Source organism: Schistocerca nitens, chromosome 2 (genome assembly GCF_023898315.1).
Source record: "Schistocerca nitens isolate TAMUIC-IGC-003100 chromosome 2, iqSchNite1.1, whole genome shotgun sequence".
NCBI classification, from domain to species: Eukaryota; Metazoa; Arthropoda; class Insecta; order Orthoptera; family Acrididae; genus Schistocerca; species Schistocerca nitens.
In genome coordinates, this window is record NC_064615.1 from 310783022 (window position 1) to 310802442 (window position 19421).

The window sequence follows — 19421 nt, forward strand, 5'->3', positions numbered from 1 at the left end:
ACTTCCCAGCAAATTAGGGACACTGTTGCTCCTGGGGTATCGGCGAGGACCATTCGCAACCGTCTCCATGAAGCTGGGCTACGGTCCCGCACACCGTTAGGCCATCTTCCGCTCACGCCCCAACATCGTGCAGCCCGCCTCCAGTGGTGTCGCGACAGGCGTGAATGGAGGGACGAATGGAGACGTGTCGTCTTGAGCGATGAGAGTCGCTTCTGCCTTGGTGCCAATGATGGTCATATGCGTGTTTGGCGCCGTGCAGGTGAGCGCCACAATCAGGACTGCATACGACCAAGGCACACAGGGCCAACACCCGGCATCATGGTGTGGGGAGCGATCTCCTACACTGGCCGTACACCACTGGTGATCGTCGAGGGGACACTGAATAGTGCACGGTACATCCAAACCGTCATCGAACCCATCGTTCTACCATTCCTAGACCGGCAAGGGAACTTGCTGTTCCAACAGGACAATGCACGTCCGCATGTATCCCGTGCCACCCAACGTGCTCTAGAAGGTGTAAGTCAACTACCCTGGCCAGCAAGATCTCCGGATCTGTCCCCCATTGAGCATGTTTGGGACTGGATGAAGCGTCGTCTCACGCGGTCTGCACGTCCAGCACGAACGCTGGTCCAACTGAGGCGCCAGGTGGAAATGGCATGGCAAGCCATTCCACAGGACTACATCCAGCATCTCTACGATCGTCTCCATGGGAGAATAGCAGCCTGCATTGCTGCGAAAGGTGGATATACACTGTACTAGTGCCGACATTGTGCATGCTCTGTTGCCTGTGTCTATGTGCCTGTGGTTCTGTCAGTGTGATCATGTGATGTATCTGACCCCAGGAATGTGTCAATAAAGTTTCCCCTTCCTGGGACAATGAATTCGCGGTGTTCTTATTTCAATTTCCAGGAGTGTATCTCTTTTTCCAACAAACAGCTCAGTTCATACATACAATACCAGGAACAAACATGATCTGCACAAGGACTTAAAAGCACTTACTTTAGTTCAAAAAGGGGTCCACTACTCAGGAACACTCATCTTCAATAATTTGCGAGTAAACATAAAAAATTTAGTTACAAATAAAGATCAGTTTAAAAGGAGCCTGAAAGGCTTACTAGTGGCCAACTCCTTCTACTCCATTGACGAATTTTTTAATAGAAACAAATGATGTATTGTATATATTCATACTATTAGTAATATTATTTCAGCTTAAAAAAAAAAAAAAAAAAAATTGACATGTTCCACATCCACGAGGATCTCCTCAGCACGGATCTATGGAACAAAAACTAATCTAATCTAATCTGCGTTCGTAACACATAACTGCAAATGTTTTGTAGAAGACCCACTGTAATCACTATGTGAAGATTAAGATGCCAGATACTATACCATGCAGACTACTTTTAGCAGATAAAACAAATAATCCATGACCAGGAATCAAACCCTCAACCTCCTGCATGCTAACCCAAAACACTGTCCACTGCACCAACTGCACAGCACTACTGCTTTATCTTGACAGAGGTAGTTACTGTATGTGTGATTACAGTGTTGCCAGATTGCTGGTCTTTAATGTCCATTTACTGCATGAAATATAGCAAAATGAAATTTTGTGAGAGACATTTTTGTATTGCCAGTACGTGAAGAATCGCACTACAAAGTCCGAGTGCACAAATTTTTCTTCATGCTTTATATTATTACATGTACCTATATAATTATGAAAGCAGTGTTTTTAGTACAGCTTCTCTCTGACCACTTTATTCCCAAGTCTAATTTTTGGTGGATCACAAAAATCAGTTTATTATATATGCAACTTTTAATTTTTCAAAAAGGACACTTACTTATATCCATTCTTAAAAAACGAATGGTTATGCAAAAATTGCTTCATTAAGAGATATATTACTTAATATGTTATGAGTGAAGCTTATTTAAAATGCATATTATACGTGAGGGCATGTCAACAAGTAAAAGCAATTTTTCTGTTCCATAGGTTGAAAGCCTGACACAAAAATGGCAACCCTAACCATAGTGCTGTACTTGTGTGTTAGCTGTGTTGGTTCAGAAAGTAGCTGTTTTCGGAGTATGTTATTATGAATGTCACATTGTCGTAGGTCCCAAGAGAAAAATGAGGACAATGTATCATTGTATGTACTCTGAAGAGAATAAATGTGTGGAGATTGTTCACAGAAAGCAGTTGCAATGTGGTGAGAGATGTCATAGTGAATGAAAAATTTACAAGTGCATAAATTACTTTATAATTATACATATTACTGTCTGAAAAGAAGAGCATTCAGATTGGCCACCCACTTCAAAAATCCAATGGAACATTGAGACACCTGAGCAAATCATTTATGTTGATGATATTCTGCATAAAATGAACATTTGAGATGGTTCAGCATTTGTAATCATCCATGAAGCTCTATATTATCACAACGTTTGTACTTATTGGGTACTGTATCAACTGATAGACAAACACAAACAAGACATTTGGAAAATGTTTGTCACATTTAAAATCTTTTGAAAAGGAAGCAAAAAACTTTCTCAGTCACATAGTAACTGTTGGTGAGCTGTTGGTCCAACACTACCAACCACACAGTATGTGAATGAACACAATGTGCAAATCTATCTTCATCTAGAGCCAAGACTTTCAAAAATCAAGCTTCTACAGGAAAGTTGATGATGGCAGTGTTTTAAGATTGGAAGGTCCACCAGTGATTCACTTACACACCTAAATGTCTAACTGGAAATAGTGACATCTACTGTCTGCTAGTGCAAGATCTGAAACTCAAATAAAAATAGAGAGGAGAGGGAAGCTTTCAAAAGATGTGATTTTCCTTCAGGATTATTCTCACCCTTGTACAGGAGAAAATAATGCAGTGGATTCAAAATCTTGGTTTTGAGCTATTAGACTATCCATTCTACAGGTCTCACGTAGCTCAATGAAATTTTCGCCTTTTTCGTCTAATGAAGGAGCACCTGTGTGGATTCAAGGTTTTTTCAGATGACAAAGCCATTGAGTCAGTGCAAGAACGGACATGCATGATGCCAACAAGTTGTTGCAGGATGGAATTAGGAAATTTGTCAAGGGAGACACCAAGTGCATAGAGGTTGAGGGAGGTTTTGTAGAGAAATGACGTTACTTAAAATGTTGTCAGCATAATAACTGTTTTTTGTTGCCCTTACCTTTTGACTTATCCTTGTATTTTAGCATGTCACATGGAAAAATGGCAGCTACAAATGCCAGGTAGGAATTTTACATAGTCATAAAATCATTGCTAGATTGAAAAATTGTTAACTAATATAATTGAAATAAACTAAATATTAACACTGTATTTCAAACCAAATTATTTTAAATTTTGTAGAATTTCAACAATTTAGTGTTAATCTCACTGACTGATGTGTGTATCACATAACCTTCATAGAATGTATTGTGACTTAAGTATCTGACTTATTACTTTAAAAAATAGCATTGATATACACGTCTTTTAATTACCTTCGTTATATAGGTGGTGAAACTACTAATGAAAGATGTGACTAGTACTGGAAGTAAATTTCTGCTCTGGAGGTGGAATAAGCAAACAAAAGACACTCTAATAGCTATGGATGAAGGCCTCAGATCTTTCTTTTTCTACTCTGAAACACCTGAGGATGTTATTAAAGGTAAGAGTTACAAAATGTGTCATGCCACACTGAGATTGTACTGAAAATAGTCTACAGTGGCAATTATATTAGCAGTGGTAATGGTACTAGTGTTGACAAATTTATTCATTGTGGGCATACTGGTTAATATTGGCAAGTGCAGCTGTAGTAAAAATGATTTATGCTAGGCCTGTCAATATGAAGATTACATAACTTTTTAAATGTTATGGAAGGTCTTGGACTACAAATGTTATTGGATCTGTAAATTTAGACCTTAGAGAGTTAATGGACATGGCGACACAACCGTAAGATGTGTAACTGATTAATCACACCACATTTTCTCACATTCCGCTCAGCAAAGGCTCCAGCTAAATGCTTAAGTAATTAAACAGCTAATTGGTAAAACCATTTACTGTATGCACAGGATTGTGAATTCAATCCCAGAGATTTTCTCTGATTTCATTAGGTCCACAAGTCTGCTTAGGTCTGCAAGTTGGAGGGGAATAAGGGAGCAACTAATTTCATTAAGGAGGGAAGAGTGGAGGAAACAAAGCATAATTTTGTAAAAAATGGAGCTCAAGGCTATTGAATACCAGAAAGCATTAATTGCCAAATATACTAATGCCCTCTCATTATAAAAGGCATTGATTACAAACATAGTATGTTAATTGGCTGTCAGGCAGGTGACATTCCAATAGATGTGAATACTTCCAATATTTGTATTTTACTAAATTTTCACTTTGTATAGTAACACAAGAGAAAACATCAATATTGAAGCTATAACACTTTGGAAAGTTTTTACAAGTGAGTGATGTCTTGCATTTTCAGTCAGAAGGAGAAGAGCAGTGAACTGCAAAATACTTTTGAGGTTCCATGACCAATGGTGTTAAGAACACTTGCTTCAAATCAATATTATTAAAATGTGCTGGTGTATAAGATGGCATGGATAAATAACAATTAATGAAATGTGGCTCAATTGCTTTTTTAGAACTTTATTAATTTCAAGCGATCAGTTTCAGCCTTTATATTAGGCGCACAGAAATTTTTTTTTCTTGTATCAGAAGATGAGAGACAATGCTTATACACTACATAGTGAAGTACAGAAATAATATACAACTTACATTATGCTGTAGAGAAGGAGCATCAGATGATATGAATAGAATAAGTGAAATAGATTTTAAAAAGTTTCATGCCCAATGAAGCCATAAGAAAAATGGGCATGTCATAATTATAAAAATGGTACAGTCTGATACTTTAAAATTGTTAACATAGTTTAGCTTAAAAAGAGTTACCTGCTGAATTACAAAATTACATTTCATGTTGATTTTTTCTTTATGTCTAATGTAATTTTGAAACACATCAGATAACTCTTTTTAAGCTATACCATAAACCATGTCAACAGTTTTAAAGTATCAGATTGTACAGTTGGAGTGTGATGGACTATGGTCATAACTGGAGTTACGCCCTTTTTCCGTCAAAGTGCTAAATCGATACCTCGATCTTTGAATTACCCACCATGAAAATTTCTGCTTGATATCTTTGGTGTAGGCTAAGCAATCATCTTAAGAAGGCAGTGGATGACAGGCAGTTGTCACCTTGTTTACTGCGTATAGGTTATTGTATTGACTCGGAACTGTGTTGCACTTTAACTTACGCAATATAATGAGTGAAGTGAGTGATAATGAGTTAGGAAATGTCTTTACAGACAAAAAGAAGAAAAGAAACAGTGGGGAAAGTTATAGAAACAAGAAAGGAATGGTCACAGGTGCAAAAAAATTTAGCCTGTAGATCAATGTTGTCCAAAAAAGTGTAGTGCAATAGTGACAGACGAGATCCAAGAATCAATCTCTTTTATCATTGTGGAGATAAATCTCAACAGGATGCATTTCTCTCAGGATGTGTGGAGAGAAAGAGTGTTAAAGAAATGAAGAAGATGCCCAAAACTAAGAACAGAGAAAATGTTTGGGTGTATTCATTTTCTGACCAAGGTTGTAAACTGCCTGTCTGCAGAAATTTGCTCCTTCATGTGCTGAACATTTGTGAAAAGCGTTTAAGAACTGTATGGAAGAATGTTTTGCAAGGTGATAGCTTTGAAGACAGAAGAGGTAAGCACGAAACCAGACCCCATAAAATAGGTGGTGATTTGGGAGTGTATTAAGGACCATTTTGTAACAATTCCTTGTACAAATTCACATTATGCAGTACAAAAATAAAGAAAGTCTTATTTTGAGAACCCAAATTTGAATATCAGGATATTATTCACCTTCTTTAAAGAGTACTACCAGGCAAAATATGGCAGTCAAATTAATACGAGGGTGAGTCAAATGAAAACATAAAATTTGTAATAACAAATCGAAATTTCATGCTGACATCCTGTAAGTTGGTAAGCGTGCTACAAACAGCATGCAGAATGGCCTGTAGGTGGCAGCATAGTGCAGATGCACACATACCGTTGCAGTATCAGTATAAAGATGGCCGCGCCCCACTTGCGACTTGCACCAGGGAAGAAAAGCTTTATGTTATTTGGTATTTGCGTAGTGAAGGTGTGTAACCTATTGAAATTCATCGATGAATGAAGGTTCAGTATGGTGATGCATGTTTGTCACAGCAGCAAGTCTATGAATGGAGTAGGAAGTTTGCAAATGGTGTTACTTCAGTGGAAGATGCTCCTTGTCCAGGTCAGACACAACGAGTTGTGACTCCACAGAACATTGCAGCAGTTGAAGCCATAGTGGAAGAAAACCGCCAAGTGACAATGAATGACACTGCAGCATGTTTACAGACTGGTCATGGGTCAGTACACCACATTGTGCATGATGTGCTCCAGTTTCAAAAAAGTGTCTGTAAGATGGGTGCCATGGCAGCTGACTCCTGAAATGAGAGAATGACATGTTGATGCTTGTGAAGAACTTCTTTGGCGCTTTGAATGAGATGGTGATGGCTTCCTTGCAAGAATCGTTACTGGGGACAAAACCTGGGTTCACTTCCACCAACTGGAAATGAAGAGAGTGAGCAAGGAATGGCGCCATTCCTCAACACCAAAACCAAAGAAGTTTCAAACAGAACCAGCAGCAGGGAAGGTTATGCTGACTCTCTTTTTGGATGAAAAAGGCATCTTTTTGGAGCATTACATGCCTAGCCAGCCGGAGTGGCCGAGCGTTTCTAGGCGCTGCAGTCTGGAACTGCGCGACTGCTATGGTCGCCGGTACGAATCCCGCCTCGGGCATGGATGTGTGTGATGTCCTTAGGTTAGTTAGGTTTAACTAGTTCTAAGTTCTAGGGGACTGATGACCTCAGAAGTTAAGTCTCATAGTGCTCAGAGCCATTTGAACCATTTGAACATGCCTAGAGGGACCACTGTCACCAGTGCATCATACACAGATCTCCTAAAAAAATCATATATGGCCTGCAATCAGATAAAAGTGACGTGTATTGCTATCAGAATGTGTCCTTTTGCAACATGACAATGAAAGGCCCCACACTGCCCGTACAACAGTTGCAACAATCACAGACTTGCATTTTGAGTGTCTTCCTCATCCACCATACTCACCAGACCTTGCCCCAAGTGATTTCCATATGTTTGGACCACTTAATGACACAATGGGAGGAAAGAAATTCCATTCTGATGAGGAGGTATGCCACGCAGTGCATGAGTGGTTGCATGGACTACCAAAAGAATATTTTCTAAAGGAATTTATGCACTTTGTAAGAGCTGGAGGACTTGCATTGAATGTGGGGGAGATTATGTTGAAAAGTGATACAGCTTTGTACCACTTCTGCACAATACATAATATTTAAAAAAATATTTGAGGTTTTCATTTGACTCACTCTCGTATGAAGCATCACTCATATTATAAGTTCTTCAAAACATTGAACTTCACATTCAGATAACCAAGGTCAGACATTTGTGACTTTTGTTCTGGAACTACTACAAAGCTTAAATGTGAAGAAAACAAGGAGCTCGAACATAAATTAGAGTTGCACAAAAAATCTGTTGAGGCAGAAAAAAGGCAGATTATTGCATGTTGTAAATTGGATGACAGTATGCTGTGCTTAGGGTTTGATTATGCAGAGAACCTTCCATTTCCGAAACTGGTGGTGAATGCATAGTTTTATAATCGACTCCTCTGGATGTACATTTTTAATGTACACTGCCATAATGATGATTCAAGTGCTTCTTACTATTTTATGGAGTTTGAAGGTAAGAAGAATCCAAATTCTGTTTGCGCATCCCTTCATGACTTCACATTCAAGAAGCTTGAAAACTTCAAGAATATTAGGAAAACACATTTTTTTTTCTGATGGTGCAGGAGGGTAAAACAAAAATTTTGTTATGATCATGTTTTGCACATGGTTAGCAAAAACACTTGGAATACGAATATCACATATTTTCCCAGTACGTGGCCATTCGTATAGTCAGTGTGACTGGAATTTTGGCATTTGTGGAAGAAAGTTAAAGATGAGGGAAACTGTACATTCAAAAGAAGAGTGTGTCATAATGCTTAAAGAATGCAGAAAGAAACCAGAGCCATTTCAAGTCATTGATGGAAGTGAGCTTATTAAAGATTGGAAGAAAAGTTTAATGGGCTTCTTCTCATCAAAGCCACAGGGGAAATTTCCTTTCCAGTTGCAGTCATATGTGAGAATGCACTTTGGCAGTGATGGCACAATCGGCACTTCAAAATCATATTGGAAGGTCTTTATATCCTTTAAGTTCATTAAGAAATCAACAAGATTCCCTGAAGATATTTAATTTTTGTCAGTAATAGAGAAACCAACTGTAGCAGCAGCAAAACTGAAGGACATTCAAGACCTGTTGCACTATCTTCCTGATACAGTAAAAGGCTGGTATAAAGAATTTCTAGACAGAGTAAACAGTTTAACTGGATAATAAAATAATAAAAGCAATTTTCAACTCAATTTTCATGATTTTTGTAGAGGTATCATGGTTTGACAGAAAAAGGGCGTAAACCATTCATCATATTTTGGATAATGTATCATAAATGGAAGAAATATCTTCAGTTGTAAGGAATGATTCTGTATGTTAAAAGTATGGTCTAAGACAGAATTATTACAGCAGTGAAATATAACTGTTTTTCAATAAGATATAAACATGCAAATCTTCAACTCACTTTAACCGGAAATGCACTTTTTGGACTTACACTCATAGTTCATCAAACTCCTCATTTACAGTTTTGATAATTACAACATGCCCATTTTTCTTATGTCATTATTGGTCACAAAACTTTTTTTTATATGTGCTTGAATCCTGTTATTATCATTTGACCTTGCTGCTCTACCGCATAATATAACATACAAAACACAGCTAGCTCTTTATACTCATGAAGTAATGAGTGCTATCAACAGGTGATGTCAAATTGATTCCATATTTTTAGATTTCCTGAAGGCTTTTGACCTCGTTCCTCACAAGCGTCTTCTAAGAAAACTGCATGCCTAGAGAATATGCCTTAGTTGGGCTACTGGATTTGTGATTTCCTGTCATAAAGGTCACAATTCATAGTAATAGATGGAAAGTCATCAAGCAAAACAGAAGTAATATCTGGCATTCCCCAAGGAAGTGGTATAGGCCCTCTATTGTTTCTGATCTATATTAATGACATAGGAGACAATCTGAGTAACCCTCTTAGATTATTTGCAGATGATGCTGTCATTTACCATCTTGTAAAGTCATCAGATGACCAAAACGAATTGCAAAATGATTTAGGTAAGACATCTGTATGGTGCTAAAAGTGGCGATTGACCCTGAATAAAGAAAATTGTGAAGTTATTCACATGAGTACTAAAAGAAATCTGCTAAATTTTGATTATGGGTTAAGTCACACAAATCTGATGGCTAAATACTTAGGGATTACAATTACAAATAACCTAAATTGGAATGATCACATAGATAACGTTGTGAGTAGAGCGAATCAAAGACTGCAATTCATTGGCAGAAAACTTAGAAGGTGCAACAGATCTACTAAAGAGACTGCTTACACCACACTTGTCCACCATATTCTGGAGTATTGCTGTGCGGTGTGGGATCCACGTCAGGTGGAACTGATGGATGACATCAAAAAAGTTTTGTATTATCACAAAATAGGAGAAATAGTGCCACAGACATGATAAATGAATTGGAGTGGCAATCATTAAAACAAAGTAATTTTTTGTTGCAACGGGATCTTCTCATGAAATTTCAATTACCAGTTGTCTCCTTCGAATGCAAAAACATTCTGTTGGCACCCATCTACGTAGGGAGAAATGATCATCACGATAAAGTAAGAGAAATCAGGGCTCGCAGAGAAAAATTTAAGTGCTTGTTTTTTCCGTATGCCATTCGAGAGTGGAACAGTAGAGAGACAGCTTGAAGGTGGTTCATTGAATGCTCTGCCAGGCACTTGATTGTGAATAGCAGAGTAATCACGCAGATGTAGATGTAGAAGTTGTATATTTCTGTACTTGTACTGTACATATATAAGCATTGCCTCTCATTTTCTGTTACATAAAAAAATATCTATATATCCATCATATCATTTGACAGTTTCAGATACAGTTGGTAATGGTCTAATATAAAGGCTGAATCCAGTTGAATGAACTGAATAAAGTTCTAAAAAAGCAACTGGAGCAGCTTTTCATTTATTGATCAACAGTTGTGGAATCAGCATTAAATAACAGTTACATCATTCATAAAACTTCTATTCACACATCAGCATTGTATTGTATACACACACACAATGATACTAACAACTACATGAAGATAGTCCACCACTTTGTAGTCGATTGCAACAAAAATGAAGTGTCAGATTACCAACATAACAACACCACCACTAACTAGTGACAATTTCAACTTATGAATAAGTTAATATGTTGTTCCTTAGCAAGTGATTTAGTTAATAAATTAGCAGGCATTTTCTTTGACTCTAAGTATTTGCAACAATCTCACTTCTTTTCACACATTGTCTAATACAATGTCTTCTAGCACAAATATGTTTCAGTCTAGAATGCACCACAGGATTCTATGATGTTCTAATAGAACTGTGGCTGCCTTGAACATGATTACAGAAGTTTAATGATTATTACTTAACAATTCTCCTGTCAGTCTTCTCAAATACACTGCATCTTTTTTCTGCAGGATTTAAATCTGCATATCCAGCTTCAGTAGTGATAGGGCAACATCCTTCAGTTTCTTCTTTCCCAATGAATTATATTTTTCTCCAACAGAAAAACACAACCCAGTACTTAACTCATTTACAAAATTTTAGTCAACAAAACCAGTTACATGGAGCTCTTTAAAATCCCCTTTTTTTAAACACAGCCCCATAGCTCACAGAACCCTTGAGATAGTGGAGGATTGTTCTGCACCTCTTCAATACACACTAGTAAACTAACAATTGTGTTGGCTTAAAAAACTTGCTGTATGAGATATGTCAGGTCTCTTATTAGTATTGATGTACAGCAAATGTTCCTCAAGTTCCTGATATAGCACTTGAATGTTATCACCCTGCACACCCAAAGCTTTAATCCAGCCTCCATTGGTGTTCCTACCAGAGTAATATCAAATAGATTAAAGCACTTCATCACATCTGTAATACAACTGTTTTCATCAGGTTTCACATTACCTTCCTCCCAGCTGCTAGTTGTACATATGCCTAGGTAGGACTTGACTTCTCAGTCTTTAACTTCAAAATGTTCAAATAATCCCTGATATGACTCCTCCTCCACCACACTGTTATTATAAAAGACATTGAAACCATCAACATAAAAAACAACAATCCCAAGACATTTACCTTAACTTCATCAGTATTTGCAACATAACCCAGATCTAAAAGTACACATTTTGCTGTTTCATTTCGATGTCTAGCTGACTGTTTTAAACTATAAATGGTCTTACCTAGTTTATAGACACTACCTTCATTAACTTTTGATATAAAACCTTCTGGCTGCTTCATAAGAATGATTTCCTCCATGTCCTCATAGAGAAAAGCAGTTTTAATATAACCCTTATTAACCTTAAGATCAAGAGCTAATGAGAGTTCTAAGAACACTATGTCTTATATCTGGTGAAAAGGTTTCACCATAATTTCTTCCAAACTTTTGAGTAAATCCCCCTAGCAACAAATCTAGCATGATAGGGTGCTGTACAATCTGGATTCCTTTTCAATTTAAATATCCACTTGTTATGTATGATACTTTTACTCTTTGATGGATCCACCAAATTTCCAAACCCTAGCATTCCTGAAACACTTTATCTACTCTTTTATGGCCCTTACCCAGTCTTCTTGATCAGTCACTGACATGGCCTCATCCAGTTTTACAGGACCTTTTCCCAAAGTGGAAAAGTCACTTACCAAATAGGTGACAAAATCTGGTTACTCCTTAGGTTTGGGTATGCAGGCTGGCCTTCTGACTGACTGGTAACCTTCAGGAGCACCATGATCCATCAGAGTATCTGAATCTCCTCTACCTCTACCACCGACTGAGCATCTGGGATGTAGTCTGGATCTTGATTGGTACCAGTACTGTCACTCCAGCACTGCTGATTTCCACTACTTCCTCTGCCTTTTCCTATTCAGCATGCTGTTTACCTGCCTAAAACACACAATAATCTGAACTTATAGCTGGTGCCTTGGTATTGTCGGTTCTGTACTGATTCTCCAGAAAAACTTTAGTCTTGCCTTTCATAATTTTCTCATGTTTCTGTGGATAAATTAGTCTGAAACCTTTTTCATTTCACTGAAACCTACAATGAAGTACAGTCCAAAGTGAGCTAAAAAATGTTCAGTCAGATGTTGATAAGATTTTGTATCATATGACTATAATCAATGAGTCACAGTTGGAATCAACTATTTCATAGAAATACTGTGATGCAACATTTTGTAGGGATATGGAATGGAATGACCACATAGGCTCAGTTGCTGGGAGAGCAGGTGGTAGACTTTGGTTTAGTGGTAGAATACTGGGGAACTGCAATCATTCTACAAAGGAAATCGCTTACAAATCATGTGTGCAATACATTCTAGAATACCGCTCAACTCTTTGGGACCTATACCAGACATGTCTAACAGGGGATATTGAACGCTTACAGAGAAGGGGCCATGCGGAGTGGCCATGCAATTTGAGGCACCATGTCACAGACTGTGTGGTCCCTCCCACCAGAGGTTCAAGTCCTCCCTTGGGCATGGATGTGCGTGAGTCGTTCTTAGCATAAGTTACTTTAAGTAGTGTGTAAGTCTAGTGACTGATGACCTAAGCAGTTTGGTCCCTTAGGAATTCACACACATTTTGAACAGAGCAGGGCAGAATGAATGGTCACAGGTTTGTATGGCCCATGGAAGAGTGTTATCAAGATGCTGAACTGACAAACTCTTGAAGATAGGCATAAACTAATATGGGAAAGTCTACTAACTAAATTTCAAGAACTGGTTGTAAATGGTGCCTCTAGGAGTATACTACAACCCATGTATCACTCACACAGAGATTTTGAGGGAAAGATTAGAATATTTCTACATCTATATCTACATTTATACTCTGCAAGCCACCCAATGATGTGTGGCGGAGGGCACTTTACGTGCCACTGTCATTACCTCCCTTTCCTGTTCCAGTCGCATATGGTTCACGGGAAAAATGGCTGCCAGAAGACCTCCGTGCGTGCTTGAATCTCTCTAATTTTACATTCGTGATCTCCTCAGGAGGTATAAGTAGGGGGAAGCAATATATTCGATACTGTGGTGTGCGTACTGTAAGACCTTCATTACACACACCGTCAGATTATTTGACTTGTCGCTCTAACGAAGTAGGCGAGTGTCAGCAATATGTCTCATGGTCTTATTGTGGCGTGTTTATCTTCTGCCATTAGGTCAGACGATAGAAATGCCACTTGCATGCTTAGAGTAGCAGATTGATGGTGACCAACTTTGAACAGAACTTGATTAATTTTCACACACATTTATTAAAATAATAAAAAGCATAGATATTACGTAACTTGATTCTGGATGCTGTTTACAATTGACAATCTAAAGTTCCTTTGGTCTTGGTACGTTAATCTTATTCTCACATACCTCTGATACTTGACAAAGTGTCTATACATTTCTCTTCATGGCTATGTACAGGAATATGATAATCTTATTAGGTGCAGACTGAAACTTGACTATAGACTGGTACAGACTAATGTAGACTAATGCAGACTAATGCAGATTGGTTAATCGGAGGTCTGTACACTCGTTATAATACCTCGCATGTTCAGGTATCACTGCGCGAGTGTGATCTGTGAGGAGAAAAGGTTCTGCGTTAGCAGCAATCTCATTGGCTGCATTACATAATTTGGTCTGTCTCTAAGATAGCACCATCTCGTAGTGCGGAGATGGACGAGCACTGCGCCTGCGCTGTTGTGCTTAGCGGGACGCGCTCTAGTGGGAAAGTTGTGTACGCGCTGACTACGCAGAACTATGTACACAACAGATACCTCATCCAGAAATGCACCCTCTCAAAGCCTGGACAGCAAGCTACACTGTGATGCAGAGCGCTTCTCTTGCAGAGTCTGTCACTTGAGTTTACTAAACATCTCTGTAACGCTATAACGCTTACCAAATAACCCTGTGACAAAACGCGCTGCTCTTCTTTGGATCTTCTCTATCTCCTCTGTCAACCCGACCTGGTACGAATCCCACACTGATGAGCAATACTCAAGTATAAGTCGAATGAGTGTTTTGTAAGCCACCTCCTTTGTTGATGGACTGCATTTTCTAAGGACTCTCCCAATGAATCTCAACCTGGCACCCTTACCAACAATTAATTTTATATGATCATTCCACTTCCAATCATTCCACATGCATACTCCCAGATATTTTACGGAAGTAACTGTTACCAGAGTTTGTTCCGCTATCATATAATCATAGAATAAAGGATCCTTCTTTCTACGTATTCGCAATACATTACATTTGTCTATGTTAAGGGTCAGTTGCCACTCCCTGCACCAAGTGCCTATCCACTGCAGATCTTCCTGCATTTCGCTGCAATTTTCTAATGCTGAAACTTCTCTGTATACTACAGCATCATCCACGAAAAGCCGCATGGAACTTCCGACACTATCTACCATCTACTATCTGACAGTATCTACTATTTTACTAACAGCTAGCTCAATTGACAAAGGTACAACATTTGATTCAAATACAGAGCGTACACAGAGGCATTCAAAAAATTATTCTTCCCACATCCCAAATAACTGTACAATAGAACTTACCCTTTGCCATGCTCTTCACAGTGGCTTCCAGAGTATAAATGTAGATGATGTAGATGTAGAAGTGACACCCAACTTCACTCTATTTTGATCTGGTATATGGAGAATGGATCAATAAGTACACATTTTTAAATGGTTTGAAGAAGATAGTTCACCTTTCCATAATTCCTGTGGAGTCTTATAATTAAGTGATGAGGTTCTTTATGTAAACAGCTGTATTGCTTGACTCTGCCTGATGCTACTTGGTTACACCAGAATCAAATAACATGCATTATGTCATCTCAACAATTGATCTTTTAGTCCTCTTAAAAGACCATTCATTATCTGATACTCAACCTCTTTCTCCCTAAGAAACTAATAGAACTTAAGAGTTTACAGATTCAGTGTCATTGTCTTATCTAATTGCTTTGGTGTTTGTGTCAACCCCATTTTCTACCCAAGTTTTAAACTCACACAAAAATTGAAATCTCCATCTTTACCCTTGATAAAATACCAGAATGTCCTTCTGTAATAATCATCCACTAGTAAATATGTGTACTTAATCATACTGCATGGTATTTGCTCCATGGAACCAAGTAAATCCACATGCACTCCAAGTCAAGCACCTCAGATGCACACTATCCTCCACCCTTAGGAAAGGGAAATTTAGGCATATTATCAAGCTCAAATGCTTTACACTTGTCAACAGGTTCAAAATCACAACACACTAACTTCATACCTCCACTCTGTAAACATGATTTAAGTCCAATGTCAGCTTTACACAACCAAGTCTATGACATTCTACATTTTAAATTTTACTAACAGCCAGAGAATGCTCAATTGACAGAGATACAACATTTGATTCAAATACAGAACAAAGTAGCTCACTATTTTCTAACATCTTACATTTGTCTTTGTTAAACAACATTCATATCTCTCTTAGCCAAAGCAGAAACAATTAACAGATTAGTGGCCAAGCCTTGAACAACAATAACGTTTCTGATTGAAGATGTACCAGGTGAACTGACAATAAAATTTCTCTTTCCTTCACTTACTAACTCAACACTATCATCACACTTCACAAATTTGTGTCTGCAATTTTCTGGTACAAAATCTTGAAGCCATCCCTATCTTAAAGTCATGTGTGATTATGATCTGGAATAAATGATTTACTGATTTTGGTTGAAATCCAACACACCAAGTGAACAATACAGTGACTTGTCTGCTCCCTTGAAATGCTTTTAGATGGTTCTTGCCACTGGGGACATTTAGACCTGAAGTGACCATACTTCCAGAAACTGAAACATTTTATTTTATCTTGCTTGTCTTTGGAAAAAACACACATATTATTTATTGAACTGCTTAGTGAATAAAGCATTATTACCACAATCTTTGTCCAAGTTGAGGTATTCCTCCGCACTTGTATTTGGCAAGTATGCTTTAATTTTTTCAGATGCAAAATTTTCATCCATTACCCATCTGGTAAGGCAGGCAAACTTTTGGAAAACCTTTCAGCATAATGAGTGAAATTTACCCACCATTAACTGGTTTGCCATTGCTCTGCAATTTTTCAGCTAAATCCAGAATATGAGTTATGTAGTTCTGAACATTTCTTTAAAATTTGGATAATGTGGTGTCCAACAGAGCATCCCAGTTTTTCAGCCACCCAGTTTTATTCTAACTAGCAAGCAGATTTTCCAGGGTGTCCCAAGCTTCCTTTGCCTTTGTCTTTTTTTCCACTGTACAGAGACTTACCCATGTGCAAAAGGAAATTATTTGTATATCTGTATCTTTCTATGCATTCACATCAGCACTTGCACCCCAGGCACAATCCCATAATCTTCACACGTTAGCATTAATTTCATCCCAAGCTTCCATGTGTCTAGTCATTCTTGTCCTTTAGTTTGTCTACCACTGGAGTAATGGTTTCATCAACCTTAAATTTGATGATATTTTTGGAAATATGAATACCCAGGCACTAAATCATATAATTGATCTGTTCAGAAAAAAGATTCCAAATGCTGATGAGATTGATGAACCACTGCTAGCATGATGTTATTACATCACTTATTATAACTGTGTTTATACATTAGCATTACACTGTGTACACAGATGACAAAAGTCACAACAACACAAAGATAGTCTATCATTTCACAGATGGTTACAGCAAAGACGAAATGAGGAGCCAGATTACCAACATAACAAATACCCACAACATGCTGGGGCAGGATGCAAATTAGACTAGATTAGATTAAATGTACTTTTTCTTCCAATTGATACACAGTGAGATCATCTCAAGGATGTAGAACATGTCACAAAACAACAGCACACAATACATATTTACAAAGAATGAAGATATGCCGATGTATCTTCCACGAGTCTCAAAGGAAATGGTCACCAAGGATGTGAAATAAGTCAAAAAATCTTAAATTTATTTTTATTTAGAAGGTAATAACTTGTCACAAATCATGTAAATGTGCAGTACACTGAGAGGCATATGACAATGCTTAGGCTGTTGTGGCAACACATCATTAAAGGGAATAATCATTTTGCAGCATTTAGGGTCATTCTGAAAGTAATGGCTCCTTTTTGTATTCATGGAAACTACAAGAGATACATAAATCACAACAGCACAACTAAATAGAGCAATATTTCAGCTGCAGACTGTCTTTTTTCCACATAATCATCACCATTTGTTATGTACTTTTGTTAACGATGAACCAGAGCCTGCATGACAAGCATGTAAAAATCAGAACCAGCTGAAGCTAATCACTTTCTTGCAGCCTTGACAACAGCATCCGAGTCTTGAAAATGTTCACCACATAGTCCATCTTTCAGAGGCCCAAGGAAATGGGAGTCTGAAGGCGCTAAATTGGGACTGTATGATGGATGTGGTAAGACAGTCCAGCTACGTTTTTTGGTGAGTTCTGTGGTCACAGAACTGGTGTAGGGCCTGGTGTTATCATGTTGCAGGTGAAAGTTGGTCTTCATCTCTGGCCTTGCCCTGGCAGTTCTGGCTTTCAGCTTAGTCAGTGTCATCTTGTGGCATGCTGAACTGACAATTTCTTCAGGCTCCAAAAGAACCACAACCTGACTATCCCAGGGGAGTGTGCACATTATGTGCACATTACTTTGCCAGCAGAAGGCTGTGTCTTCAGTATCTTCTTTGACAGAGAATTTGCATGATGATGCTATTCAGAAAACTGTCACCTTCAGCTTCATATTGGTCCAGCAGGTCCAATCAATGAGTTTTTCATTCTTCTGTATGCTTCTGTGGGACCCATCTCTTTGCGATAACCAAGAACTTCCAACATTGTTTCCAAGGCATTACAGTCAACATTCAGCTTTACACACAATTCTCTGGTCATTATCCACCAATCAGTATGGATTAGTTGATCAAGATGCTCTTCATTGTGAGGGATGACAGTGTGCAGAGTCAACTAGGCCATGGCTTGTTATGCACACCCTTTTCACCACCTTGAAAATGCTGTACCCATCACCCTGCATTGCTCACATCTATTGTTTCCTTTAGCAAACATCAATAGATTTCAATCAGTGCAATTTCTTCAGCAGTGATGAATTCAATCACACACTGATTTTTTATAAGTGTGTCCATATCAGACTCAGTTTTGGAACACTCCTCTGCTGGGACCAACTGCCACAGGACAACGGAACCACCTGCAAATGAAAGAGCAAGGTTGAAGCATTAGCACTGGACCGATGACATCTGGTGTGGACATCCAAACTTAACACAGAAAAATAGTAGTCATTACTATCAGAATGACCTCGTGCATATTGATCTAATAACTGCACTGAATATGTGCAGAAGTCAGACTTTATGTCTTAGTTAGATTATTTGACATTGTTAGTAATATGAACACATAAATCAGTTCTGCTAAGACATTCATCCCTGGGCCTGGTTTACAGAGTTCAAATTTTTTGTGATGTGGGTGTTGGCATTGGGGGGGGGGGGGGGGGGAGGGTTATCAGTCGCCCCATTCCCCTTGCTGAAAATGCCGTTGACCAGAACTCTTTTTCAAGTAATTGTTTCCAGAAAATAGAGCAGCAGTATACTTCCACACAATTGAAACAAATACACTTAAGGCCAGACACTGCAATTTCAAAGGAACCATTGTTCACACTCCTTTAGCATATTTCATAAATACCTCTCAACTACTTTCACTGTTACTATAACAACTTAATTAGACTTTTAACACATATTCACAGACTTTTTGCAAATCTACAGAGGGGAATTTTTAGCTTTCTTGTGCTGTCAAAAGACAATGTTAATAACACTTTTGAGAAATGATTGTTGAGTCCCCAAATGGAGAAAACAATGCATGTTCCATGAAGTGCTCTGAAAAGTTCAGTGAATGGTGTTATGAAATCAAGAAAACATCATTCACTTTTAAAATAAGGTATACAAGGCACCACATATTTATGAAAATATTTATAGGAAGGCTGGAAATTAATATTGAAGGCATATTTTGTAATCAATCAGAGTATTAATGTTACATTTCTGTAGATGTCCAACAAAATATATAGCAAACTGCTGTATAACCTAATTCCAGTG

The 19421-nt window shown here is 38.1% G+C and overlaps 1 protein-coding gene across 1 annotated transcript in view; it reads left to right on the plus strand.

Moving 5' to 3' along the window:
* The window catches only part of LOC126236078 (sodium-independent sulfate anion transporter-like), a 190807-nt gene that overhangs the window by 166091 nt on the left and 5295 nt on the right, over window positions 1–19421 (plus strand). Inside the window, exon 11 of the mRNA XM_049945138.1 lies at window positions 3501–3654. Within this exon, the coding sequence (XP_049801095.1) occupies window positions 3501–3654 (154 nt within the window). The remainder of the gene's footprint in view (window positions 1–3500; window positions 3655–19421) is intronic.